At 48.0% G+C, this 27,701-nt stretch overlaps 1 protein-coding gene across 8 annotated transcripts in view; it reads left to right on the top strand.

The window, feature by feature from the left end:
- Nucleotides 1-27,450, top strand: part of LOC144113193 (uncharacterized) — a 46,809-nt gene extending 19,359 nt beyond the window's left edge. Inside the window, exons 3-16 of one of the 8 annotated variants that reach the window (XM_077646153.1) lie at nt 2,342-2,552; nt 3,447-3,680; nt 4,567-5,009; nt 11,188-11,435; nt 12,340-12,598; nt 13,565-13,832; nt 14,804-15,062; nt 16,033-16,300; nt 17,270-17,527; nt 18,494-18,761; nt 19,733-19,991; nt 24,958-25,402; nt 27,021-27,173; nt 27,266-27,450. In XM_077646153.1, coding sequence (XP_077502279.1) covers nt 17,278-17,527; nt 18,494-18,627 — 384 coding nt within the window. In that variant the 5' untranslated portion in view covers nt 2,342-2,552; nt 3,447-3,680; nt 4,567-5,009; ... (4 more) ...; nt 16,033-16,300; nt 17,270-17,277 and the 3' untranslated portion in view covers nt 18,628-18,761; nt 19,733-19,991; nt 24,958-25,402; nt 27,021-27,173; nt 27,266-27,450. Of the gene's footprint in view, nt 1-2,341; nt 2,553-3,446; nt 3,681-4,566; nt 5,010-11,187; nt 11,436-12,339; nt 12,599-13,564; nt 13,833-14,803; nt 15,063-16,032; nt 16,301-17,269; nt 17,528-18,493; nt 18,762-19,732; nt 19,992-20,962; nt 21,103-24,957; nt 25,403-27,020 lie in introns of those variants that run through there. The other 7 variants (XM_077646152.1, XR_013310687.1, XR_013310685.1 and 4 more) reach the window with 7 other exon arrangements.
- Nucleotides 27,451-27,701: the final 251 nt, after the last annotated feature.

Below are 27,701 nucleotides of genomic sequence, written 5' to 3' on the forward strand. Positions count from 1 at the left end.
GTGCTGGATTCGCTGCTTACGACTGTAACAAGCTTCCTGGTTTACAGACACTTTTCTAAAATGCAGCGCTAAGTCTATCCTATTTTTCAGAAGAGACTATTATTTGGAGACGTTCCAAACATCTTACCTTAGAGTGCAGTGACAACGAAATTTCCTCGTGGTATAGCCCTAATCCGCGTGTTCTGTGCTTCACCCCAGAGAAACCTCAAAACGTGGTTTTTGGGCCCTGATCTGCAATTAATCTGACAATTGGGCACGCTGCACTTGTCTCCAATGAATGCACTAGCACATCACCTCGACGGCCACACAACCGCAAGCACAGCACAAGGCGTAGACTGCATGCACTGTCAGCGTATAGAAAAAGTGTGTTCGGAAACATGTCGCAATGTGCCACGACTTTGCTTTCCCCGAGGCAATCAAAACACAACCGCAAGCACAGCACAAGGCGTAGACTGCATGCACTGTCAGCGTATAGAAAAAGTGTGTTCAGAAACTTGTCGCAATGTGCCACGACTTTGCTTTCCCCGAGGCAATCAAAGGAGTGTCACGGGTTTGCAGAACCGATCGGATTGTCGTTGCCGTCGTCCCCCGCTCCGACTTCTCCGAATAGGTGGGGTTAACCATTGTATACCTTCCTGGCCTCATCTGGAACACCCCTATATCACTTGTGCTTCGGAATGTGTTGCATGGAACTTCTATGTAGGCCTGTTTTGCGTGACATAGCTCAGGGGGGAAGGAAGAGCCAGCAGGCCTTAATTTCTTTTGAGGGTGTTACCCTACCTCCACCAGCTGCGGTGCACGTCGAGTTGCCGCTGCCGCAGTACCGCGTGATGTCTGAAAGAGTTTGGCGCTGTGAACCAATGATAACCCCTGGCTCCTGATGTCATTTGCATGACGTGATGTTGAATGCCAGGTTTTTGCGCGAAAGCCCTGCACCGCGCGTCACCGCGAGGTGCTAAAGCGGGAATTTTTAAAAATGTGTTGTAAATTTCCCGTTCGCATTTGAGGTCTGGTACGCGGCACAGACGCTCGGTGGCCTGTACTCTACATAGTGCAAGCATTTTAAAGCCAAGCTGAAACACTTCTTTCAGGGACCCTGTAAAGGTGTGAAATTTTTACAGTGCAGGCATTCAGCTCACCTTTGAGAGTATCAACCCGTATTCTGGGATGAAGGCCGGAGGAAGTCAGCCGAACGGGGATATCATTCTGAGACACTATCCGTTCTGAGCATGACGCAGCGGAATGGTTAAGAGTGCGGACGGTATATGGGCACGCAACACAAAAGTATTCCTAGTTTGTGTTGCAACCCGTCTAAAGGGCTCTTGAACCAAGCATTTGCGTACTGTTGTCACTGAGAGCTGCCTTGCCGTCGCCAGTCTTCCTAGCTGAGGCGCCATCCCGACAAGCTGTAAGGCGTCCTTAGAGATGCTGCGCTCTAGTTCTAACTTCTGAGAGTAGTCAGCGCGCATATGTTCATTTTCTTGTTCCTTTCCTCTACAAACATCATCTGCGTGTCCGCACTCATTGCAATTCCCAGTAATGCCCATTCTCATCGCATAACAAGCTGGCAAGCGCTATTTCGCAGCATATGCTACATAATAATAATAATAATAATCATCATCATCATCATCAGCCTGACTATGCCAAGCGCAGTGCAAAGACCTCCCATTACTCTCCGATTAAACCGGCCTTGTGTTAACCGCGCCCACATTATCCCTGCACCCTGCAAGCTTTTTAATCTCACCCGCCCACCCAACTTTCTGCCGATCCCCGCGTCCCTTGCCTTCTCTTGCATACGGGAGCAGCGGCCACACGGGATTGTGCAAACGCTGCATCATCATCATCATCAACCTCACTATGCCCACAGCAAGGGTAAAGGCCTCTCCCATGTCTCTCGAATTAACCTGTCCTTTAACAGCTGCGGCTACCATATCCCCGCATTCTTCTTAAACTTGCTACCGCCCCTGCTGCGGTTGCCTTCTCTTGGAATACATTCCGTTACCCTTAAGGAACAGTAGTTACCTTCCCTTCGCATTACATGCTCTGCACAAGGCCATTTCTTCTTGATTTCGACTCAGATATTAAACCGCGTTTGTTCCCACACACACTCTGCCCACTTCGGGTCACTTGTAACGTTACACCTATAATTTTTCTTTTCATCGCTTGCTGCGTTGCATATATGGACATTAACCCATTATCGCTGTTCCAGCAAGTGGCATCCATGAGCACTGAATCTAAACACCGAAACTGAAGTGAAAACCGAACTGCTAGCGCACCTAAATCACATCTCGCCCAGCTACACAAATCGACCATCATTTTTTTTTTCTCTCACCCACTGCAGACCGCAAGATGATGCACGAACTGGGAGCCCTGGAAAACTTCTGCGGCCTAATGACCTGCGACTACAGACGTTACCGGGAGGTTGGGAAAGGCTTCGCGTCTCCAGCCAGCCGCAGTTGAAGAGACTCATCGCAAGTGCCCTTGACACTGGAATAGACAACTTGTTCATAGCCCCAGAGGCCTTGTGTCCCTTGGTCTCCAGTTGTCCGCAAGTAAGCATCTATCGTTTCTGGCATGCTTGGGCACTGTGCAAGAAATTGTTGACATGGACCAGCCGAAATGAGAAGCAAAAAGGAAGTCAGATTTATTTAGAATTGAGTTTCGGTTGCTGCTGCAAAGGCAGGGCTAGTTAATTTGCTGCACCTGCCACCTATATTGTGTGCGCCTTTCTGTTTATTCACTGGTCACTGGCTTTCTCGGCACTCTTGTGTTTTTTTGGGTGCCTTAGCTTTAGAACCTCCTAGTCGGTAAAATTTGGATGCATTAATTCTGAAAGCGCCGTTGTCTTTGCTGACGCGGACTTTCTGGCTGCCGTGTAAGGCGACGCGGCACAGGGGGCATACTGGAGCAGCAGCTACACGGGATTATGCAAACGCTGTATCATCATCTACATCAGCCTCGCTATGCCCACCGCGAGGCAAATGCCTCTCCCATGTCTCTCGAATTAACCTGTCCCTTAACAGCTGCAGCCACCGTATCCCTGCAAACTTCTTAAACTTTCTGCCACACACTGCTGTGTTTCCCTTCTCTTGAGTCCACTCCGTTCCCTTCAGGACCAGTGGTTATCTTCCATTCGCTTTACATGCCCTGCACAAGGCCATTTCTTCCTCTTGATTTCGACTAAGATGTCATTAACCCGCGTTTGTTCCCTCACACTCTCTGCCCGCTTCCAGTATCTTATAATGTTACACATATCATTTTTCTTTTCATGGATTTTTGCGTTGCATATATGGACATTAACCCATTATCACTATCCCAGTAGTGCCATCCATGAACACTGAATCTAAACACCGAAACCTAGGTGCAAACTGAACTGCTAGTGCACCTAATTCACATCTCACCTAACTATGCTAATCGACTATCTTTTTTTCTCTTACCCATTGCAGACCTCAAGATGATCGACAACTTGGCGGCCTCGAAGACCACATTCTCATGAAGTTCGCCAAGCCGTGGCAATGGTACCTTTCAGCTGACCTCGTCTCTGCACTTGCCAATAGGCCTTCACCTTGAAGATCACAGGCAGTATGCGACCACTACAGCCGAGTGTTTTGTCTTTGGATCGTGTCAACCTCCTCTGCCTCACTCTGCTGAATACCGGATTTCGATGCATGGTGCAGAAGGTGAGCATCATAAGATTTTTTGTGCTGAACTCGTTTACTGAAGGCAGCATACCTTCATCTTGTGGCAAATGGTCAGCGTGGGTTGCTGGCTTGTAATACTCATGCCTAGAGCCTCACTGTGGCGTACTGATCTCGATTCTGATCCCATTATTAAATGCCCTTCCACCTATGTTATGTGTGTTTTTCTGACTACTCACTGGTCACTGGCTTTCACAGCACTGTTTTTTTTTGGTGCCTTAGCTGTAGAACCTTCATCTCGGTAAAACATGAATGCCATAATTTTGAAAGCGCCGAGCAATTTGTTGAATGCAGATTTTCTGGCTGCCGCGCAAGGTGACGCGGCACAGGGTGTATACAGGAGCAGCAGCTACATGGAATTATGCAAACGCTGCATCATCATCAACATCAGCCTCACTATGCCCACTGCAAGGGTAAAGGCCTCTCCCATGTCTCTCGAATTAACCTGTCCCTTAAGAGCTGCAGCCACCGTATCCCCGCATTCTTATACTTGCTACCGCCTCCTGCTGTGGTTGCCTTCTCTTGGAATCCATTCCGTTACCCTTAGGGACCAGTGGTTATCTTTCCTTTGCATTATATGCCCTGCACAAGGCCATTTCTTCCTCTTCATTTCGACTAAGATGTGAATAACCCATGTTTGTTCTCTCAGAGTCTGCCCGCTTCCGGTCTCTTATAACGTTACACATATCGTTTTTCTTTTCATCGCTCGCTGTGTTGCACCCATTATCGCTAACTCATCAACTGCCATCCGTGAGCACTGAAACTAAACACCGGAACAAAAGTGCAAACCGAACTGCTAGCACACCTAATTCTCGTCTCGCCTAACTACGCTAATCGACCGTCATTTTTTTTCTCTTACCCACTGCAGACCTCAAGATGATGCATGAATTGGGTGGCCTGGGCCACTTCTGCGGCTTAGAAGACGACATTCTACAGCCGAGAGTTTTGCCCCTGGTTGCGACGTCCTCTGCGGGAGACCGTGTCATTGCGGCCGTTTTTGCTGCTTGTGTTGCCTTCGACTCTTGCCCGCCGTCCACCTCTGCCGCCCAGAGTTCCTCGCTGATGCTCACGCAATGGTGACTGGGCACAAAAGCTACTACGTCGTCAACTTGGTCAACTGGTTCCGGTCGGTAGATGATCTCGTCCTCCACCACGACCTCAGACTATAGATGTTACTGGAAGGTTGGGGAAGGCTTCGTGTCTCCAGCCAGCTGCAGTTGGAGAGGCTCATTGCAAGTGCTTGACGCTGGAATAGACAGCCTGTTCATAGCCTTAGAGGCCTTGCGTCCCTTGGTCTCCAGTTGTCCTCAAGTAAGCATCTATCATTTCTGGCATGCTTGGGCACTCTGCGAGAAACTCGTGGAGCAATGAAATGAGAACCAAAAAGAAAATAATTTATTTAGGAGTTCTGGTTGCTGCTGTGAAGGTGGAGCTAGCTATTTTGCTGCGCCTCCCGCCTATGTTATTTGTGGCTTTCTGTTTACGCACTGGTCACAGGCTTTCACGACATTCTTGTTTTTTTGGTACTTTAGCTTCAGAACCTCCCTGTCGGCAAAATTTGAATGCCATAATTTTAAATGCGCTGCTTATGCATTCAAATTGCCTTATGCATTCAAATAAACTTTAAAGTTTGGGCTTGGCCTCAGTTCCAGTTCTTTCATTCGTTTTCTCTTGACTTGCGGCCCGTGGGAGAACGACTGTCTCACTCAGCCGCCTACGGGAGTAAAACAGTAAACCAGCGAGTTGAGCTTGTTGGTGAATGGTCATGACTGCAAGAACGCCTATGGGAACGGAGCTCGTGCCTTTGGTAACCCAGTTTCTGCCCCTAAGTTGAGCACCAGCGCTGGTTAGGGCAACCGCAGACTTCCCCACGTCCTCCCCAAATCCGGCTACAGATTTAAGTCACTGTGACAAAGAGATAGAGCTGCAGTGAAAAAGGACGGGGTCGTTAAGGAGTGACAGCTCCTCTTTCCGAGCTGCGATTGTCAAGTGAACAAGGTTTCACTTTGACCTTGAGCCAGGCCTAACGTCATACCACTTGACTGGCCACAGCTGGAGTCTAGCTTCGCCGCGCTGCTCGACGCTGCGCCGACCCTCCGCCATACCACGTGACATGACCACTTGATTGGCCGTATATGGCGCGCGGCTCGCCGCGCTCATTTCAGTCGGAGCCGTTGGGTCTTGACTGGGCGGAGTGATGGAGGCCGGTCTTTCACTCGTCTCATTAGCTATAACTGAGTTAAACCTCAGCCATTTTTTTTTGCTTGCCTTTCGGGGGCACTATGAGTCGCATACGACGATGGGTTAACTGGATATTCATTGATAATGATAACTCTCCAAGATTAGGTGAGTGTTCAGAGCCAGGATAGCGAAGACTACCATGAAGGGGGAGAGGTGGCACAGTGTGCCTGGCAGTGCTCTGTGTACCAATGAGCATACGTTATACCGACGTCATACCTCTAAACCGACGTCATACCTCTAAACAAGTGTACATGGGCGGGTTACAGGCGGTGTTGTACCTTGCATGAACCTAATATCGCGTTGAAGCTCTGTGTGTTTTAAGCCTTTTGTATCTCGTCATTTGCGCTTTCTTCTGGAAGGGAGCTCCTGGCATGCCAGCTGCAGTTTCAGAAAGGCCAAAGGCAAAAAACGCCGATCGGCTATACATTGTCAGCGCTTGTTGAGGAACCGCAGGCATTCACATCTAACCAGAGCCTTTCGCCATGGTGTTGTTCAAGATCCATGTAGATTGAAATTCGACAACGCTGGAGTGGACGTTCGGAGGTAAAGCTGTGCGCGTTGTCACGCTAATTCAGGGTTAGTCGAGATGATTCGGAGGTTACAGGTTGAGCTGTGGAATGAAAACGATTAGAACTGCATTTCATTTGTCATTATGAGGTCATAGTATCGCTGAAATGTCATTATGGCATATGAGGATGCAAAGGAAATAAATGACCGAAATGCCGATCGGGAAAATTAGGAATCGAACACGTGACCATTGGGTTGAGAGTCACACTCTACACCTAGGCCATTGAGGCACGGTCGTTGGACTTAGTTGAAGGCATAGCTTGTATGTGGTGTATCACGTGGTCGGGTACTCAAACTGATGTATGCTGATCGTTGTGTGTAATTAGAAAAAGGGACTGAAAATGAAAATAGCAAATAACTATTAACACTGTCAAGTCATACCTTTAAGGAGGAACTTATTTTTTGGAAGATATAGCCTCACATCACATATCTGATTTCGCCGGTGCGCTCTGTGTAACTTGCATAAAACGCCAATTGAAACACGCGCACACAAGCATTATGAGATGTGTGGTATAACACAGGTCCACATACAATTGTGATTTCCTCATCGCCATGTCTTTGAATGCATTTCAAGTGAAATGCTTTCAACTCGGACAGGTTTGCATATTCGGGAAGGGAAGGACTTTACTGGATCTAAGGGCTATAGACTGCAGGCTGAAGACTCATTAAACTTGATTAGGAAAGTAGACAACATTCTCCTGCCTATCAAGATACTGCTTCATGCGCACTGGTTGAGTGTGTTTTTTGTGGGTGTTGTCGACGAAGCACTCGCAGTGGCACAGCGTATGCTATGAAGGCACTCGCGTTATGGCCTGGCTATAGAACCCTCGTTCTCTGAGCCTGTAGCGGAGCTAAGAACGAACTGAGCATAGGCATCGACTGCGGGGGGCTGGAGGGCTCTAGCCCCCTCCCCCTCTTGCCCCCGGAGACTGAGCTATGGGGTCAGTGGACAGCATATCTTCTGCTACAGACTGGCACATTCACACGGACGAGAGAGAGTCGCCGAGAGCGATGGTGCTGTTTCCAGCCACACACTTCACGAAAAAACCGAAGAACAACACTGGAGCGAAAAAAAGCACCCAGCAAAGCAAAATAAACAAATTCGTTTCGTCAGCCACTTTATGTCATTGCCAACGTATCGTTCGTCACGTGATAATCAACGCAAAGTTCACGGAAGTCACTGTCACACAAACATTTTTTTTATTATTTGATCGTGCCATGTACGTTTAATGACTAGAACCACCTTCCTGTAGGCACTCTGTAAATAAGTGATTTTGTTAGTTTTTTTTGCCAGTCACTGTCTGCATTTTTGTTTCGTGATTTTTCTTCACAGGTAGCCCGTTTTATTCTTATTTTCTGCCGTGATACTCCAGTAGTCATGCTCTATGGTCTAACAGATATTTGAAGCGATTTTCTCACAAAAAGAAAATATTTTTTAAAGCTGCCAAATATTCATTAAAACCTGCCCATTGGACAGCATACAAGACAGCTGCTTTAGCATATTAACCCAAGATGCTGCTGGAACACAATTAAACTTGGGAACACCAATAAAGTGCCATTATTGCACCGACCGGCAGACCTGCTCCCAACCACCTCTGTGCTCCTGTACTAAGTGATACTTTCATTAAGTCGTTTTCTTCTTCATCCAGTGTTATCCAATGTCCCAATCTCCAACTGGTCTATCATTTTGCGATGGGTCCCACCATGTTCGACTTGCAAGCCATCATATAGCGATTATCGATTTGAAACTAACATCTTCTAGTGGAATTGATGGTATAAATGGTAAATTTATACGGAATTCTAAACAGTATAGTTCTGTCATCATGAAATGCATATTCTCACAATCGTAATTTCTTCTCGCTAACAGAACATGGCTTCTGAAAGTTCTCCTCATGTGGCATCAACTACTTTTCTTCACTTACGACTTGCGCTTCTGTTTGGACTCCGCTTTTTCATCTGATTCCATATTTCTTGACCTTGCTAAAGCATTCGATAAAGTTGATAACTCAGTGCTATTACATAAACATGGTGTGCTGAACATTGACCCTGCAGTTCTTAACTGGAAGCCGCCGCGGTGGCTGAGTGGTGATGCCGCTCGGCTGCTGGCCCGAAAGATGTGGCTGGGATCGGCGCGTGGAATTTCGGTGGAGGCGAAATTCTAGAGGCCTGTGTACTGTGCGATGTCTGTGCACGTTAAAGAACCCCGGATGGTCGAAATTTCTGGAGCCCTTCACTACGGCATCTCTCATAGCCTTGAGTCGCTTTGGGACATTGAGCCCCCATGAACCATGAACTAGTTCTTAACTGGATCCGTGGATTTCCTTCTTCTCATGTTGAATTTGTCAGCATTAATGGTGCTGATTTCTCTACTGGACCACGTTGTTCTAGGGTTCCTCGAGGATCAGTACCCTCTCTCTTTACCTTTTTTTCTCTTCTGTCTTGATGTAAATTGCTGTTTTGCTCTGTAATGTACTCTGTAACGAGCATGCCCAGAGGAGGAGGGAGGGCGAGTGAGAGTGCTAACTGCCTCCCCCCCACAGCGGATTGAAAACTCTGTGCCTATGGTGATAGAATATGTCACAAAATTACGAGGAGGCAACTTCGAATATCTAAAGGAAAATGTGGCTTCTTATGTAACCTCCCATAATCCCAGCTGATAATCGAATCGTGTAGCGAGCCTGCGTCGTGGTCACAGAAGAGATATTATCGAGCAAACAGGTCAGATTGCTTCTCGGTGCAAAATGTGTGTATGAAAAAAAACAGGCATTTTGGTTGCGTTTTGAAGCATGACCGGTGGCATAACTTTAATACGGACCACTTGAATTCAGTGCCCTTTTCCGTCTGTGTATTACTCTTCATTCGTATTCATCAACATTCGCAACATCCTGTTGGTCAAGAGAAGTCAGCCGAGGGGCAGAGCTTCCCAAGGCTACTAGCTAGGGACTGGCACAGCGGCCAAAATTAACTCGAGTGTTTTTGTCTAACGCTTCTCGCGGCCGGTGAGTTACTTCAGGAGGCACAAAACTTCCAATAGGTTACTTTTAATAGGCAGGGAGGTTATAGAAGCATCAAAAGACACGGCGGTGGGGGAGCCACCATGGCTTAGAAACCCGTATGCTCCCTAATAACGTCGTCATGTGTGTCGCGTGTACCTACACAATGAAAAAAAAATTCTCCATAAAAAAAAGACAAGGAGCAAAACGCACTTACATGCACATGTGATTGCCGACTGAGAAAGGATTTCCTTTTGGTAACAAGATATTTTTGTGCTTTCTGTAATGTTCCCTTAGCCCCTATAGCTTTTACTACTCCAGCATTGGTCGACAGCTGTGGAGCGAAACAAAACATTTGGGCTGACGAGGCATTTAGTGCGCAGGTTTGTCAATGCTTCCCAAGAAAGTCACAGATCGAACAAAATATATAGACTACACAAGCATCGCTGCGGCCTACATATAAATCTCCAGAACCCTCTTACGCTACCTATGGCATCAAGGCTGCCTGATTCGAGTTTTGCAGCCTTAAATCTGGCAGCCTTGATGCCATAGGTTGCATAAGTGTTCTCCCATCTCCCATGGCTTCCGCCCTCAGCGTTCAATCACATTCCTTCGTGGCACTCGCGGTAATGCAGGACGTACTACGTACGCCGCTATGGACGTGGGTGGCGATGGTGAACACTCTCAAGGTTAGCTTACACTACACATAAATACCGTCGAAAGCAGAAGATTGGAGAGCCATCGCTGCAGTTCAGCTGGTAAAGCACCAGAAGCGACATTTTATAGGTCATGGGTTTGGATTCCACCGGCGGCAAGTGGTGTTTTCTGCTATTATTCTCCTATTCATGAAAAACTACAAAAAGAGATTCCCTATGCTTTTTGGTTTCGGCGGGGGTTGGTTCCCTTGGCTGCTATATATATATATATATATATGCTTATGTTGAAAATGAATACCGGCCTACATAGTGTGCTGCCGTTACACTACAGTGTGCTCTGCTCCTCTGTAATAGTATAATATATGCATAAACCAAATACCCCTTATGCTTGAAACGAATACCGGCTCTACGTGGTGTGCTGCCATTACAGGACAGTGTGCTGTGCTCCTCTGTAATAGTATAATGTGTGCATAAACTGAATGCCCCTTATGCTTAAAACGAATTCCTGCTCTACATGGTGCGCTGCCGTTACAGGACAGCATGCTGTGCTCCTCTGTAATAGTATAGTGTATGCATAAACCGAATACCCTTTATGCTTAAAACGAATTCCTGCTCTACGTGGTGCGCTGCCGTTACAGGGCAGCGTGTTGTGCTCCTCTATAGTAGTATTGTAGCCACGACCATAATACGCTGGCCTTTTTTTGTTACAAGTATGAGCTATCCCATTGCTGTTTTTAATAAATTTAGCCTTACTGCTGTTTACAAAACTACAAAACGCACTTCTCTGCACTCACCTTTCAGCCCCTTATGTCCACATAACCTTCCAGTGCCTTGTTTATTTGAGTTTACTACGACATCAACCACATCCGCACTGCAACAAAAGCTGCGAATGAGCGATGCCACGTAGAACAATCAGCAGATGCTTAATAACGGGTCAAGCTATCAACGGTACCCAACTGCTGGTGCACCTATGTCTCATCTCGCCTAACTACGCAAGCCGACCATAATTTTTTTTTCTCTTATCCACTGCAGACTTCAAGATGATGCACGAACTGGGTCGCCTGGACAACTTAGGCGGCCTCGAAGACGACATACTCATAAGTTTGCCAAGCCGTGGCAATGGTGCGTCTCAGCTGTCCTCGTCTCTGCACATGCCAAGAGGCCTTCACCTTGAAGATCATGGGCAGTATGCGACCACTACAGCCGAGAGTTTTGTCGCTCGTGTCGACCTCCTCTGCGTCACTCTGCTGAATGCCGGATTTCGAAGCATGGTGCAGAAGGTGAGCACCGGAAGATTTCTTTGTACTCAACTCGTTTACTGAAGGCAGCATACCTTCATCTTGTGGCGAATGGTCAGCGTGGGTTGCTGGCTTGCAATACTCATGGCTAGAACCTCACTGTGGCGTTCCAATCCTGATTCTGATCCTATTATTGACCGGCCTCCCACCTATATTATGTGTTGTTTTCCGACTACTCACTGGTCACTGGCTTTCACGGCACTCTTGTTTTTTTTGGTGACTTACCTGCAGAACCTCCATGTCGGTAAAACTTGATTGTCATAATTTTGAAAGCGCCGCGCAATTTGTTGAACGCAGATTTTCTGGCTGCCGCGCAAGGCGATGCGGCACGGCGCATAGGGAAGCAGCAGCTACATGGGATTATGCAAACGCTGCATCATAATTGTCAACATTAGCCTAACTACGCACACTGCAGGGCAAAGGCCTCTTCCATGTCTCTACAATTAACCTGTCCCTTAACAGCTACGGCCACCGTATTCCTGCATTCTTGAACTTGCTACTGCCCCGGCTGCTGTTGCCTTTGGAATCCATTCCGTTACCGTAAAGGACCAGCGGTTATCTTTCCTTTGCATTAGATGCCCTGCACAAGGCCATTTCTTCCTCTTCATTTCTACTAATATGTGAATGAGCCGTATTTGGTCCCTCACACACTCTGCTCGCTTCCAGTCTCTTATAACGTTACACCTATCATTTTTCTTTTCATCGCTCGCTGCACTGCATATATGGGCATTATCCCATTATCGCTTACTCAGCAACTGCCATCCATGAACTCTGAATATAAACGTCGGAGCGGAAGTGAAAACCGAACTTCTAGCGCCCCTAACTAATTTGCATCTCGCCGAAAAACGCAAACGGACCATCATTTTTGTTCTCTTACCCACTGCAGACCACAACATGATGCACGAACTGGGTGGCCTGGACACACCTCGCCGCCTTCGACTTTTCCCCGCCATCCACCCGCCCAGAGTTCCTGGTGGATGCTCATGCATTGGTGACTGGGCACAAAAGCTACTGCGCCGTGAACTGTGTCAACTGGTTCCGGTCGGCAGGCGATCTCGTCCGCCACCATGAGCTGCGATTGCAGGCGTTCCCGGCAGGTTGGGAAAGGCTTCGTGGTTCCGGCCAGCCGCACTTGGAAGCTCATCGTAAGTGCCCCTGCCTTTGGAATAGATAACTTGTTCATAGACTCAGAGGCCTTGCTTGCATTGGTCTCCAGTTGTTCGTCGTAAGCATCTGTCATTTCTGGCATGCTTGTGCACTCTGCGAGAAACTCATGGAGCAATGAAATGAGAACCGAAAGGAAAATCAGATTTGTTTAGGATTGAGTTTTGGTTGCTGCTGTGAAGGTGGGGCTGTATAATTTGCTGTGCCTCCCGCCCATGTTATGTGTGGCTTTCTGTTTACGCACTGGTCACAGGCTTTCACGACTTGTTTTTTTGATACTTTAGCTTTAGAACCTCCCGTTGGCAAAATTTTAATGCCATAATTTTAAATGCGCTGCTGCCTGCGTTGAACGCGGACTTTCTTGGCTGGCGCGCAAAGCGACTCGGCACGGGGCGCGTACAGGAACAGCAGCTACACGGGATTATGCACACACTGCATCATTATCATCAGCCTCACTACGCCCACTGCAAGGGTAAAGGCCTCTCCCATGTCTCTCGAATTAACCTGTCCCTTAACAGCTGCGGCCACCGTATCCCCGCATTCTTCAACTTGCTACCGCCCCCTACTGCGGTTGCCTTCTCTTGGAATCTATCCCGTTACCGTTAGGGACATACGGTTATGTTTCCTTTGCATTACGTGCCCTGCACAAGGCCCTTTCTTCCTCTTCATTTCGATGAAGATGTTAATAACCTGCGTTTGTTCCCTCACACACTCTGCCCGCTTCCCGTCTCTTATAACGTTACACCTATCTTTTTTCTTTTCATCGCTCACTGCATTGCATATATGGGCATTATCCCATTATCGCTAACTCAGCAACTGCTATCCGAGAACTCTTAATGTAAACGTCGGAGCGGGAGTGAAAATCGAACTTCTAGTGCCCCTAGCTAATTTGCATCTCACCGAGAAACGCAAACGGACCATCATTTCTGTTGTCTTACCCACTGCAGGCCGCAACATGATGCACAAACTGGGCGGCCTCGACACATCTCCACGCCTTCGACCTTTGCCCTCCGTCCACCTCTGCCGCCCTGAGTTCGTTGCCGATGCTCAAGCAATGGTGACTGGGGACAAAAGCAACTAATTACGTCGTGAACTGTGTCAACTCGTTCCGGTCGGCAGGCGATCTCGTCCTCCACCACGAGCTGCGATTGCAGACGTTCCCGGAAGGTTGGGAAAGGCTTCGTGTCTCCAGCTAGCCGCACTTGGAAGCTCATCGTAAGTGCCCCTGCCTTTGGAATAGATATTGTTCATAGACCCAGAGCCCTTGCTTGCATTAGTCTCCAGTTGTCCGCAGTAAGCATCTACCATTTTTGGCATGCTTGTGCACTCAACGAGAAACTCGTGGAGCGATGAAATGAGAACCAAAAAGAAAATCAGATTTATTTGGGATTGAGTTTTGGTTGCTGCTTGAAGGTGGGGCTTGCTAATTTGCTGTGCCTCCCGCCTAAGTTATGTGTGGCTTTCTGTTTACGCACTGGTCACAGGCTTTCACGACATTCTTGTTTTTTTGGTACTTTAGCTTCAGAACCTCCCTGTCGGCAAAATTTGAATGCCATAATATTAAATGCGCTGCTGCCTGTGTTTAACGCGGACTTTCTTGCCTGGCACGCAAACCGACTCGGCACGGGGCGCATACAGGAACAGCAGCTACACGGGATTATGCACACACTTCATCATCATCATCAGCCTCACTACGCCCACTGCAAGGGTAAAGGCCTCCCATGTCTCTTGAATTAACCTGTCCCTTAACAGATGTGGCCACCATATCCCCACATTCTTCTTCAACTTGCTACCGCCCACTGCTGTGGTTGCCTTCTCTTGGAATCCATTCTGTTACCATTAAGGACCAGCGGTTATCTTCCCTGTGCATTGCATGCCCTGCACAAGGCCCATTTCTACCTCTTCATTTCGATGAAGATGTGAATAACCTGCATTTGTTCCCGTCACACACTCTCCCAGCTTCAAGTCTTTTATAACGTTACACCTATCATTTTTCTTTTCATCGCTCGCTGCACTGCATATATGGGCATTATCCCATTATCGCTTACTCAGCAACTGCCATCCATGAACTCTGAATATAAACGTCGGAGCGGAAGTGAAAACCAAACTTCTAGCGCCCCTAACTAATTTGCATCTCGCCGAAAAACGCAAACGGACCATCATTTTTGTTCTCTTACCCACTGCAGACCACAACATGATGCACGAACTGGGTGGCCTGGACACACCTCGCCGCCTTCGACTTTTCCCCGCCATCCACCCGCCCAGAGTTCCTGGTGGATGCTCATGCATTGGTGACTGGGCACAAAAGCTACTGCGTCGTGAACTGTGTCAACTGGTTCCGGTCGGCAGGCGATCTCGTCCGCCACCATGAGCTGCGATTGCAGGCGTTCCCGGCAGGTTGGGAAAGGCTTCGTGGTTCCGGCCAGCCGCACTTGGAAGCTCATCGTAAGTGCCCCCTGCCTTTGGAATAGATAACTTGTTCATAGACTCAGAGGCCTTGCTTGCATTGGTCTCCAGTTGTTCGTCGTAAGCATCTGTCATTTCTGGCATGCTTGTGCACTCTGCGAGAAACTCATGGAGCAATGAAATGAGAACCGAAAGGAAAATCAGATTTGTTTAGGATTGAGTTTTGGTTGCTGCTGTGAAGGTGGGGCTGTATAATTTGCTGTGCCTCCCGCCCATGTTATGTGTGGCTTTCTGTTTACGCACTGGTCACAGGCTTTCACGACTTGTTTTTTTGATACTTTAGCTTTAGAACCTCCCGTTGGCAAAATTTTAATGCCATAATTTTAAATGCGCTGCTGCCTGCGTTGAACGCGGACTTTCTTGGCTGGCGCGCAAAGCGACTCGGCACGGGGCGCGTACAGGAACAGCAGCTACACGGGATTATGCACACACTGCATCATTATCATCAGCCTCACTACGCCCACTGCAAGGGTAAAGGCCTCTCCCATGTCTCTCGAATTAACCTGTCCCTTAACAGCTGCGGCCACCGTATCCCCGCATTCTTCTTCAACTTGCTACCGCCCCCTGCTGCGGTCGCCTTCTCTTGGAATCTATCCCGTTACCGTTAAGGACATACGGTTATGTTTCCTTTGCATTACGTGCCCTGCACAAGGCCCTTTCTTCCTCTTCATTTCGATGAAGATGTTAATAACCTGCGTTTGTTCCCTCACACACTCTGCCCGCTTCCCGTCTCTTGTAACGTTACACCTATCATTTTTCTTTTCATCGCTCGCTGCATTGCATATATGGGCATTATCCCATTATCGCTAACTCAGCAACTGCCATCCGTGAACTCTGAATCTAAACTTTGGAGCGGAAGTGAAAACCGAACTTCTAGCGCCCCTAGCTAATTTGCATCTCGCCGAAAAACGCAAATAGACCATAATTTTTGTTCTCTTACCCACTGCAGACTGCAATATGATGCACGAACTGAGTGGCCTCGACACATCTCCACGCCTTCGACCTTTGCCCTCCGTCCACCTCTGCCGCCCTGAGTTCGTTGCCGATGCTCAAGCAATGGTGACTGGGGACAAAAGCAACTAATTACGTCGTGAACTGTGTCAACTGGTTCCGGTCGGCAGGCGATCTCGTCCTCCACCACGAGCTGCGATTGCAGACGTTCCCGGAAGGTTGGGAAAGGCTTCGTGTCTCCAGCTAGCCGCACTTGGAAGCTCATTGTAAGTGCCCCTGCCTTTGGAATAGATATTGTTCATAGACCCAGAGCCCTTGCTTGCATTAGTCTCCAGTTGTCCGCAGTAAGCATCTATCATTTCTGGCATGCTTGGGAACTCAATGAGAAACTCCTGGAGCAATGAAATGAGAACCAAAAAGAAAATCAGATATATTTAGGATTGAGTTTTGGTTGCTGCTGTGAAGGTGGGGCTAGCTAATTTGCTGTGCCTCCCGCCTAAGTTATGTGTGGCTTTCTGTTTACGCACTGGTCCCAGGCTTTCACGACACTCGTTTTTTTTGGTACTTTTGCTTCAGAACCTCCCTGTCGGCAAAATTTGAATGCCATAATTTTAAATGCGCTGCTGCCTGTGTTGAACGCGGACTTTCTTGGCTGGTGCGCAAAGCGACTCGGCACGGGGCGCATACAGGAACAGCAGCTACACGGGATTATGCACACACTGCATCATTATCATCAGCCTCACTACGCCCACTGCAAGGGTAAAGGCCTCTCCCATGTCTCTCGAATTAACCTGTCGCTTAACAGCTGCGGCCAACGTATCCCCGCATTCTTCAACTTGCTACCGCCCCCTGCTGCAGTTGCCTTCTCTTGGAATCCATTCCGTTACCGTTAAGGACCAGCAGTTATTGTTACTTTGCATTACATGCCCTGCACAAGGCCCTTTCTTCCTCTTCATTTCGATGAAGATGTGAATAACCTGCGTTTGTTCCCGTCACACACTCTGCCAGCTTCAAGTCTTTTATAACGTTACACCTATCATTTTTCTTTTCATCGCTCGCTGCATTGCATATATGGGCATTATCCCATTATCGCTAACTCAGCAACTGCCATCCGTGAACTCTGAATCTAAACGTCGGTGCGGAAGTGAAAACCGAACTTCTAGCGCCCCTAACTAATTTGCATCTCGCCGAAAAACGCAAACCGACCATCATTTTTGTTCTCTTACCCACTGCAGACCGCAACATGATGCACGAACTGGGTGGCCTGGACACACCTCGCCGCCTTCGACTTTTCCCCGCCATCCACCGCCCAGAGTTCCTGGTGGATGCTCATGCATTGGTGACTGGGCACAAAAGCTACTCCGTCGTGAACTGTGTCAACTGGTTCCGGTTGGCAGGCGATCTCGTCCGCCACCATGAGCTGCGATTGCAGGCGTTCCCGGCAGGTTGGGAAAGGCTTCGTGGTTCCGGCCAGCCGCACTTGGAAGCTCATCGTAAGTGCCCCTGCCTTTTGAATAGATAACTTGTTCATAGACCCAGAGGCCTTGCTTGCATTGGTCTCCAGTTGTTCGTAGTAAGCATCTATCATTTCTGGCATGCTTGTGCACTCTGCGAGAAACTCATGGAGCAATGAAATGAGAACCGAAAGGAAAGTCAGATTTGTTTAGGATTGAGTTTTGGTTGCTGCTGTGAAGGTGGGGCTGTATAATTTGCTGTGCCTCCCGCCCATGTTATGTGTGGCTTTCTGTTTACGCACTGGTCACAGGCTTTCACGACTTGTTTTTTTGATACTTTAGCTTTAGAACCTCCCGTTGGCAAAATTTTAATGCCATAATTTTAAATGCGCTGCTGCCTGCGTTGAACGCGGACTTTCTTGGCTGGCGCGCAAAGCAACTCGGCACGGGGCGCGTACAGGAACAGCAGCTACACGGGATTATGCACACACTGCATCATTATCATCAGCCTCACTACGCCCACTGCAAGGGTAAAGGCCTCTCCCATGTCTCTCGAATTAACCTGTCCCTTAACAGCTGCGGCCACCGTATCCCCGCATTCTTCAACTTGCTACCGCCCCCTACTGCGGTTGCCTTCTCTTGGAATCTATCCCGTTACCGTTAAGGACATACGGTTATGTTTCCTTTGCATTACGTGCCCTGCACAAGGCCCTTTCTTCCTCTTCATTTCGATGAAGATGTTAATAACCTGCGTTTGTTCCCTCACACACTCTGCCTGCTTCCCGTCTCTTATAACGTTACACCTATCTTTTTTCTTTTCATCGCTCACTGCATTGCGTATATGGGCATTATCCCATTATCGCTAACTCAGCAACTGCTATCCGAGAACTCTTAATGTAAACGTCGGAGTGGTAGTGAAAATCGAACTTCTAGTGCCCCTAGCTAATTTGCATCTCACCGAGAAACGCAAACGGACCATCATTTCTGTTCTCTTACCCACTGCAGGCCGCAACATGATGCACAAACTGGGCGGCCTCGACACATCTCCACGCCTTCGACCTTTGCCCTCCGTCCACCTCTGGCACCCTGAGTTCGTTGCCGATGCTCAAGCAATGGTGACTGGGGACAAAAGCAACTAATTACGTCGTGAACTGTGTCAACTGGTTCCGGTCGGCAGGCGATCTCGTCCTCCACCACGAGCTGCGATTGCAGACGTTCCCGGAAGGTTGGGAAAGGCTTCGTGTCTCCAGCTAGCCGCACTTGGAAGCTCATCGTAAGTGCCCCTGCCTTTGGAATAGATATTGTTCGTAGACCCAGAGCCCTTGCTTGCATTAGTCTCCAGTTGTCCGCAGTAAGCATCTACCATTTTTGGCATGCTTGTGCACTCAACGAGAAACTCGTGGAGCAATGAAATGAGAACCAAAAAGAAAATCAGATTTATTTGGGATTGAGTTTTGGTTGCTGCTTGAAGGTGGGGCTTGCTAATTTGCTGTGCCTCCCGCCTAAGTTATGTGTGGCTTTCTGTTTACGCACTGGTCACAGGCTTTCACGACATTCTTGTTTTTTTGGTACTTTAGCTTCAGAACCTCCCTGTCGGCAAAATTTGAATGCCATAATTTTAAATGCGCTGCTGCCTGTGTTTAACGCGGACTTTCTTGCCTGGCACGCAAACCGACTCGGCACGGGGCGCATACAGGAACAGCAGCTACACGGGATTATGCACACACTTCATCATCATCATCAGCCTCACTACGCCCACTGCAAGGGTAAAGGCCTCCCATGTCTCTTGAATTAACCTGTCCCTTAACAGCTGTGGCCACCATATCCCCACATTCTTCTTCAACTTGCTACCGCCCACTGCTGTGGTTGCCTTCTCTTGGAATCCATTCTGTTACCATTAAGGACCAGCGGTTATCTTCCCTGTGCATTGCATGCCCTGCACAAGGCCCATTTCTACCTCTTCATTTCGATGAAGATGTGAATAACCTGCATTTGTTCCCGTCACACACTCTGCCAGCTTCAAGTCTTTTATAACGTTACACCTATCATTTTTCTTTCCATCGCTCGCTGCACTGCATATATGGGCATTATCCCATTATCGCTTACTCAGCAACTGCCATCCATGAACTCTGAATATAAACGTCGGAGCGGAAGTGAAAACCGAACTTCTAGCGCCCCTAACTAATTTGCATCTCGCCGAAAAACGCAAACGGACCATCATTTTTGTTCTCTTACCCACTGCAGACCACAACATGATGCACGAACTGGGTGGCCTGGACACACCTCGCCGCCTTCGACTTTTCCCCGCCATCCACCCGCCCAGAGTTCCTGGTGGATGCTCATGCATTGGTGACTGGGCACAAAAGCTACTGCGTCGTGAACTGTGTCAACTGGTTCCGGTCGGCAGGCGATCTCGTCCGCCACCATGAGCTGCGATTGCAGGCGTTCCCGGCAGGTTGGGAAAGGCTTCGTGGTTCCGGCCAGCCGCACTTGGAAGCTCATCGTAAGTGCCCCCTGCCTTTGGAATAGATAACTTGTTCATAGACTCAGAGCCCTTGCTTGCATTAGTCTCCAGTTGTCCGCAGTAAGCATCTATCATTTCTGGCATGCTTGGGAACTCAATGAGAAACTCCTGGAGCAATGAAATGAGAACCAAAAAGAAAATCAGATTTATTTAGGATTGAGTTTTGGTTGCTGCTGTGAAGGTGGGGCTAGCTAATTTGCTGCGCCTCCCGCCTATGTTATGTGTGGCTTTCTGTTTACGCACTGGTCCCAGGCTTTCACGACACTTGTTTTTTTTGGTACTTTTGCTTCAGAACCTCCCTGTCGGCAAAATTTGAATGCCATAATTTTAAATGCGCTGCTGCCTGTGTTGAACGCGGACTTTCTTGGCTGGTGCGCAAAGCGACTCGGCACGGGGCGCATACAGGAACAGCAGCTACACGGGATTATGCACACACTGCATCATTATCATCAGCCTCACTACGCCCACTGCAAGGGTAAAGGCCTCTCCCATGTCTCTCGAATTAACCTGTCGCTTAACAGCTGCGGCCAACGTATCCCCGCTTTCTTCAACTTGCTACCGCCCCCTGCTGCAGTTGCCTTCTCTTGGAATCCATTCCGTTACCGTTAAGGACCAGCAGTTATTGTTACTTTGCATTACATGCCCTGCACAAGGCCCTTTCTTCCTCTTCATTTCGATGAAGATGTGAATAACCCGCGTTTGTTGCCTCACACACTCTGCCCGCTTCCCGTCTCTTATAACGTTACACCTATCATTTTTCTTTTCATCGCTCGCTGCATTGCATATATGGGCATTATCCCATTATCGCTAACTCAGCAACTGCCATCCGTGAACTCTGATTCTAAACGTCGGTGCGGAAGTGAAAACCGAACTTCTAGCGCCCCTAACTAATTTGCATCTCGCCGAAAAACGCAAACGGACCATCATTTTTGTTCTCTTACCCACTGCAGACCGCAACATGATGCACGAACTGGGAGTCGTGGAAAATTTTCGCGGCCTCATGACCTGCTATCGCAGACGTTACTGGAAGGCTGGGAAAGACTTGGTGTCTCCAGTCAGCCACAGTTGAATGGACTCATCGGAAGTGCCCGTGCAATAGCAATTGACTTGTTCATAGCCACCTAGCCCTTGCGTGCATTGGTCTGCAGATGTCCGCAAGTAAGGATCTATCGTTTCCGGCATGCTTGGGCGCTGTCCGAGAAACTGACGACATTGACCAGCCGAAATGAAACCAAAAAGTAAATCGGGTTTATTTAGGATTGAGTTTTGGTTGCTGCTGCGAAGGTGGCGCTAGCTGATTTGCTGCGCCTCCCACTGGTATTATGTGTGGCTTTCTGCTTACTCACTGGTCAGTGGTTCTCACGACAGTCTTGTGTTCCTTTTTTGGACCTTAACTTTAGGTCTTTCATGTCGGTAAAATTTGAATGCCATAATTTTGACTGCCGCGCCATTTAAAGGGATTCTAAGGAGAAATTGAAGTTGGCTTGTATGGATAGAATAGCAGCTCCTGATCACAAAAACGCTGCTCTTACTGAAAACAAAGCTCTTGTGAGGTAGAAAATAGCAAGAACCAAAATACCGGTATCGCCGCCACAGGCCAATCTCGCAATTACAAGCGTGATTACGTCATAGGACAAGAGACGCCACTTTGGAGGAATTTTTCTTGCACCATAAATTCACTAATCTCTGAGGCTGACAAAGGATGGTTGCGTGGTTCAGTATTGAAGTAAGTTATGTTTTAAAACTGAATGTGCACTTTTATCACACTAGGAAGACAGACAAAAGACAACCTGAATGTTGGAATCAAGGAAAACCAATGCTTGGTGGCATCACAGGCAGCCAGGAGAGTTCTAATTTGTTATGGTGCTTCTCATCTATGAGCTTTGCGTGCCCCGTGGTTTTGTTTTTGACGCGCCTCGATTTACAAGCACCTAGTGTTCTAGTGTTTTACCCCACAACTGCATTAAGTATCTTGATGTTGACATCTCGGGTACCCTTAACTGGTCTACCCATATAACGCAGATAATTAACAATGTTATCAAAACTCTCGGCTAGCTACGTCGTAATTTACGTCTAGCTTCACCAGCAGTTAAATTGCTAGCTTATAAAACATTATTTCGGCCAATGTTAGAGTACGCATCAGCCATCTGCGACCCTGCTCAACTTAACCTAACCCACTGTGTTGAACTTGCGCAAAATCGCGCCGTTAGATTCATCTACTCAAACTACTTATACTCCACCAGTGTTACCTCCCTGAAAAATAATGCATGCCTACCTAACCTCAAGCAACACCGTATTGTTGCAAGGCTATGCTTGTATCACAAAATATATCATAACTTTACTCACAACTGTCCTATCCAACCTGCTCATCGTTCTTCAGCCTGCACAAGCCACCACAAGGCCGTTTACCCACCTCCTGCTCGCACCGTGACCCATCTTCATTCCTTCTTCATCCAAACAGCGCCTGACTGGAACAGTCTTCCCACCAGTACCATCCTTCTTACAAACCCGGCCCATTTCTAGAAAGCCATCGAAACTATGTTCTATTAACACCAGGTTGTTAGCCCACCCCTCATGTAAAGCCCTCAAGGGCCCTTGAGGTATCTATAATAAATAAATAAACAGCAGAGAAACTGCAAGTGCCACATCAAGTGCTAGTTAACCCTTGAAGGAGCCTGTTAAGGCTGGTCCGATTATCGCCACAGTCGATGAAAAACTATGATGGCACGATGGTCGGGGATCGTACAAGGCAGTTCGCAGTGTAAAGAGCACTTGTGTGTTCGCACGCTCGCCCGGCGAAACATTCCCGGCTGTGCCAGTCAACTTCAAACTACTTAACAGAAATCGTTTATTAGGGACTGGAGACGAGGTACAAGGCAGTTAAGAAAAAAAAATTGCTGATGGCCTACCTGTGTTAGGCCAGGATATACGTAGCGAAAGTGCGGAGATTTCTGCATCGGAAGAGTGCATTCACGAGCTGTTGTGGTAGCATCTCCGCCTCAAAGGCCCTGGTTAGATTCCGAGCCTCTGCACAGGATTTTTTTTTTATTCAGTGAGTGGGCGGGGGGTTTCAGTGGCTCCCATAGATGCCGCCACTGAATACGTTTGTTAGTTGTTTAGCACGGGCTTTGTTACGGCACGTTTATACTCCGGCGTAACGTGTGCACGCTGTACGGCGACGTCACGTCGGCCAAAATGAGACTCTCTGTACTCCAACTGCACTTGACCGCCGACGCCTTCGGCGGCTTCAGCGCACTATAATCACACTGGCGGAGACTTGGAGCATGTCTCTATTTCGCGCCGAGTGCGCCAGCCGCCGCCGGCCTGGCCAGACCGATTCGGCTCCGCGGCGAGGTGCACATTGTGACGTAATTCAATAGCTTCGGCAGTTGGACGGAGCTGTTCTTTTCGAGCTCTCGGCTAATTTAATCCATTCACAGTACACATTTAAAGGTACATGCATGTGGGCTAGAGAGCCCGATCCAGTAGACCCGTTGGATCCAGCGGAAGCCGTTGAAGCGGCATGCGTCGGCTTTAGTTTCTAGCCACCAACTTTAAACGCGAGCACCCTTGAGCACCCATCCATTCTTTGTGGCAAAAAAATAAATAAATAACCTGGTCCTTGCAACCGTGAGAGACTTCGAGGTTGCCTGCTGCACTGTGCGACCGCGCCGTTCAAGGAATCACAATCCGTTGGCCCCAAAGCCCCAGCCAGCCTCCGATGGGCGCAACGCGCCGACCTTGTCCTGTCCCCTCATGACTCCCTGCACTGGGGTTATGATGTTTAATTTGCAACGGCTTTTCAAGGCGGAAGAGGGAAATGACCCGCCGGCGCCTAACCTGTGTTCCCTCAAAAGCATCGCACGCTCTGCGGGGCTGAGGTCGCTGAAATGCAGGCCGGAGTTTTTGAGAGAGCTACATTGTTGGGTTTGGTAATGGGATCTATTGTAACGCTGGTAAGATGCCGGTGCAAACGTAAACGAAGCGACGGCAGCGACCCCCGATAGATGCCTTCAATGTGCGGCGATGGTAGCTTTCATTTCGGCAGCTGCTAGACCACACTGGTAGCAACCAGAAATCATGGAGTCTGCGTTTACATCACCCTTCACGTCACTCCTCCCTGTGACATCGTAAGAGCTCACCGTGACGTCATAAGAGTTCTCGAGTTTGAATCGAAGCGGCGGGAAAAACTTTTTTCAGCTTCGAATCCAAAAAATTTTTGAAATAAATGCATCTTTCACTTCCCGGTCTAGTGGCGACAAAGCCATAAAATGCCGAACTATCAGATTTTGCTAAAAACAAAATTTGATTTTCTCCTCGGTGTCCCTTTAATTCTTGACTTTCGGAATGGAACACAAGGCGACGCAGCACAGGCCACATACGGGAGCAGCAGCTACACGGGATTAAGCGAACGTTGCACCATCAACATCAGCCTCACAATGCCCACTGCAGGGAAAACGCCTCTCCCATGTCTGTCCAGCTATACCCTTTCCTTTGCCAGCTGTGGCCACTGTATCCCCGCAAACTTCTTAATCTCATCCACCCGCCTAACTTTCTGCCGCCCCCTGCTGTGTTTGCCTTCCCTTGGAATCAACTCTGTAACCCTTAAGGACCAGCGGTTATCTTCCCTTCACATTACATGCACTACTCAAGCCCATTTCTTCTTGATTTCGACTAGGATGTCATTAACCTGCGTTTGTCCCCTCGCGCACTCTGCCCTCTTCAGGCCTCTTCTATGTTACACTTATCATTTTTCTTTTTATGGCTCGCTTTGTTGCATATATATGAACATTAACCCATTATCGCTATCCCAGCAACTGCCATCCGTGAACACTCTATCTGAAGACCAGAATGGAAGTGCAAACCGAACTGCTAGCGCACCTAATTCTTGTCTCGCCTAACTACGCTAATCAACCATCATTTTTTTTTCTCTTACCCACTGCAGACCTCAAGTTGATGCACGAATTGGGTGGCCTGGGCCACTTCTGCGGCTTAGAAGACCACATTCTACAGCCGAGAGTTATGCCCCTGGTTGTGACGTCCTCTGCGGGAGACCTTGTCGTTGCGGCCGTTTTTGCTGCCTGTGTTGCCTTCGACTCTTGCCCGCCGTCCACTTCTGCCGCCCAGAGTTCCTCGCCGATGCTCACGCAATGGTGACTGGGCACAAAAGCTACTACGTCGTCAACTTGGTCAACTGGTTCCGGTCTGTAGATGATCTCGTCCTCCACCGCGACCTCCGACTATAGAGTTAACTGGAAGGTTGGGAAAGGCTTCGCATCTCCAGCCAGCTGCAGTTGAAGAGGCTCATCGCAAGTGCTCGTGACGCTGGAATAGACAACTTGTTCACTGCCCCAGAGGCCTTGCGTCCTTTGGTCTCCAGTTGTCCGCAAGTAAGCATCTATCGTTTCTGACATGCTTGGGCACTGTGCGAAGTCAGAACCAAAAAGGCGATCAGGTTTATTCAGGATTGAGTTTTGGTTGCTGCTGAGAAGGTGGCGATAGCTGCAGGGCCTTGTTAAGTGACCAGAATACAAAGATATGGCACGATGCGTAGAATGGGGGCGTTGCTGCTGTGCACATACATAGCAGTTCCTTCGTTACATACTTTTGCAGTGTATTGACTAGCTAGTTTGGTTTACTTGTTAACGTAATGTACTAGTTGAAGAACTGACCATGCACAAGCCAGAGTGTTTTTTTTTTCCTCTGGTTCTGAGTCTAGATCAACACCCATTTATTATCATTCTTTGGGACACGAGTGGGCAGCTCTCGTGGAAGTGACCGCTCGATAATACAAGTGATAAAGGAGGCAGAAATTAAACTATGACAATCCTTCTCCGTGCAGGCAGTCCAGTTTTGTTGAGAATCCTCTATACCATATCCTGATGCGAGGCGTCAGCATGTAAAAATAAATATATGCCACAAGAAAAACGATGAGTAGAGCATAACACTGTCCTTGGTGTTATCGAGAAAACGTGAAGCCAAGTCGATGCGGCAATTGCTTCCGTACAAGGCTGTGTGCCACGTGGCGGGATTCGCACGAACTAAGGTCGCTTCTCAGATTTATGGAGACGTAAATTTGTTTTCTGGGAAAATGAGACATCCCAGCAAAAATCAAGAATGTAGCTGATAATCCGCTTTTACTGGTACTAATTTATTCTGCTTGGATTTTGTGCAGACACAGCGCCGCTATCAAATGGTCAGGCGCTAAGCATTGTGCAAAGACACCTCTGATCCGTTTGGTTTAAAATTATTTTGGAGTGAATTCTGTGGATGCGTTTACTTGACAAAATCAAGTTCTATTGGCTGACCTTAACATAAGTGATTGAGCTTTGTACAGCAAAGTCCGTTTACCTGATTCGCAGAAATGCATTTCCTTTGCGCAGTCTGTTAGATTGCAGGACACATCGGTTCCTCTTTGGCTGCCAAGCACTTTATAAATTGATTCTCATGTCCCGACATGCCCAACGTTTTCGGATAAAGATTTTGAATATTGAAAAATTGTAAGATACTGTTGTGGAAATATTGAAGGTAATGGTCCATTTTTCTGACGTGTAACAATAGAATGTTAGCATGTTTCCATCGATCACATCGAACAGTTAAGACTTCCACTGGAACACGAAAGGGAATGCTTTTGTCTATAGGAAAAGCGGTAATAGCAAAAAGACTGGGACGGGTGATCGGCGGATATATTGATTGTTTTACTGAAATTTTGTATGAAAAAATTAAGTTCATAAACTTTTTCTCGTTTTAAAATGATTTTGTCCAGAATTTTTGCGTATGCTAGTCAAACCTTGAGTTTTGAGACAGTGATTGTGAAAAAAAGCATGACAAGTTGCGTTCATAAATTTTTCTCGTTTAAAATGATTTTGTCCAGAATTGTTGCGTATGCTAGTCGAACCTTGAGTTTGAAGAGAGTGATTGTGAAAGAAAGCTGGACAAGTTTTGTGTGAGTAAACACTGTTAAGCTTGATGATGGGTGCTGAGATGCTTCCATTTCTGTAATGCTAGCTGCTGCAATGCTGTTGCCTATCACTGATGCGGCGAGAGTTCCTGCTATCCAAAGTGGGTGAGGAGCCGCTGGTTCGCACGAGCGAGAGCAAGGAGCTGCTCATTGCAGCCATGCGCTACCACCTGATGCCCGCACCTCTACTAAGCCACTGGGTAATGAATCACACTGATATTTTGCTGAGGACGAGTTCATTGTACAACCAGCTCACGTTTAGCGCATTTTCTCGCCATGATGTTTCCTACAGCTCCGCGAGATGCAGACACCCATGCACGACCTTCTGGAGCCTTATGATCGACTGCTTAACACGATGCTGACGAGACGTTCCTCTTTGCTGACATTGCCAAGCATATCTCTTGGCTGCTCTTGTAACTACTCTTGTATCAACTACTCTTGTAAGGACAACCATTATTAAAAACCCACCCAACAATATCTGGGCTTGAGTTTTTGATAGCCTTCATGGTAGGAAGACCACTGTGGAAGACCAGCGAAGTAATGTCAAGCATCATGGACCGCGCAAGCAAGCTATTCTCGAGTGTGCGACGTCTGGAGGTAAGCCAGTTAGCCCTGCTATTATAGCGTTGGCATTGAATGAAGTGTACAGTGAGGGGGTAATTACTCTTAGCATGACCCGTGCTCAGCCCATCAAATTGTTGATCCACACTGACTGGCCCTGCCATCTG

This window comes from Amblyomma americanum, chromosome 1 (assembly GCF_052857255.1).
Source record: "Amblyomma americanum isolate KBUSLIRL-KWMA chromosome 1, ASM5285725v1, whole genome shotgun sequence".
NCBI classification, from domain to species: Eukaryota; Metazoa; Arthropoda; class Arachnida; order Ixodida; family Ixodidae; genus Amblyomma; species Amblyomma americanum.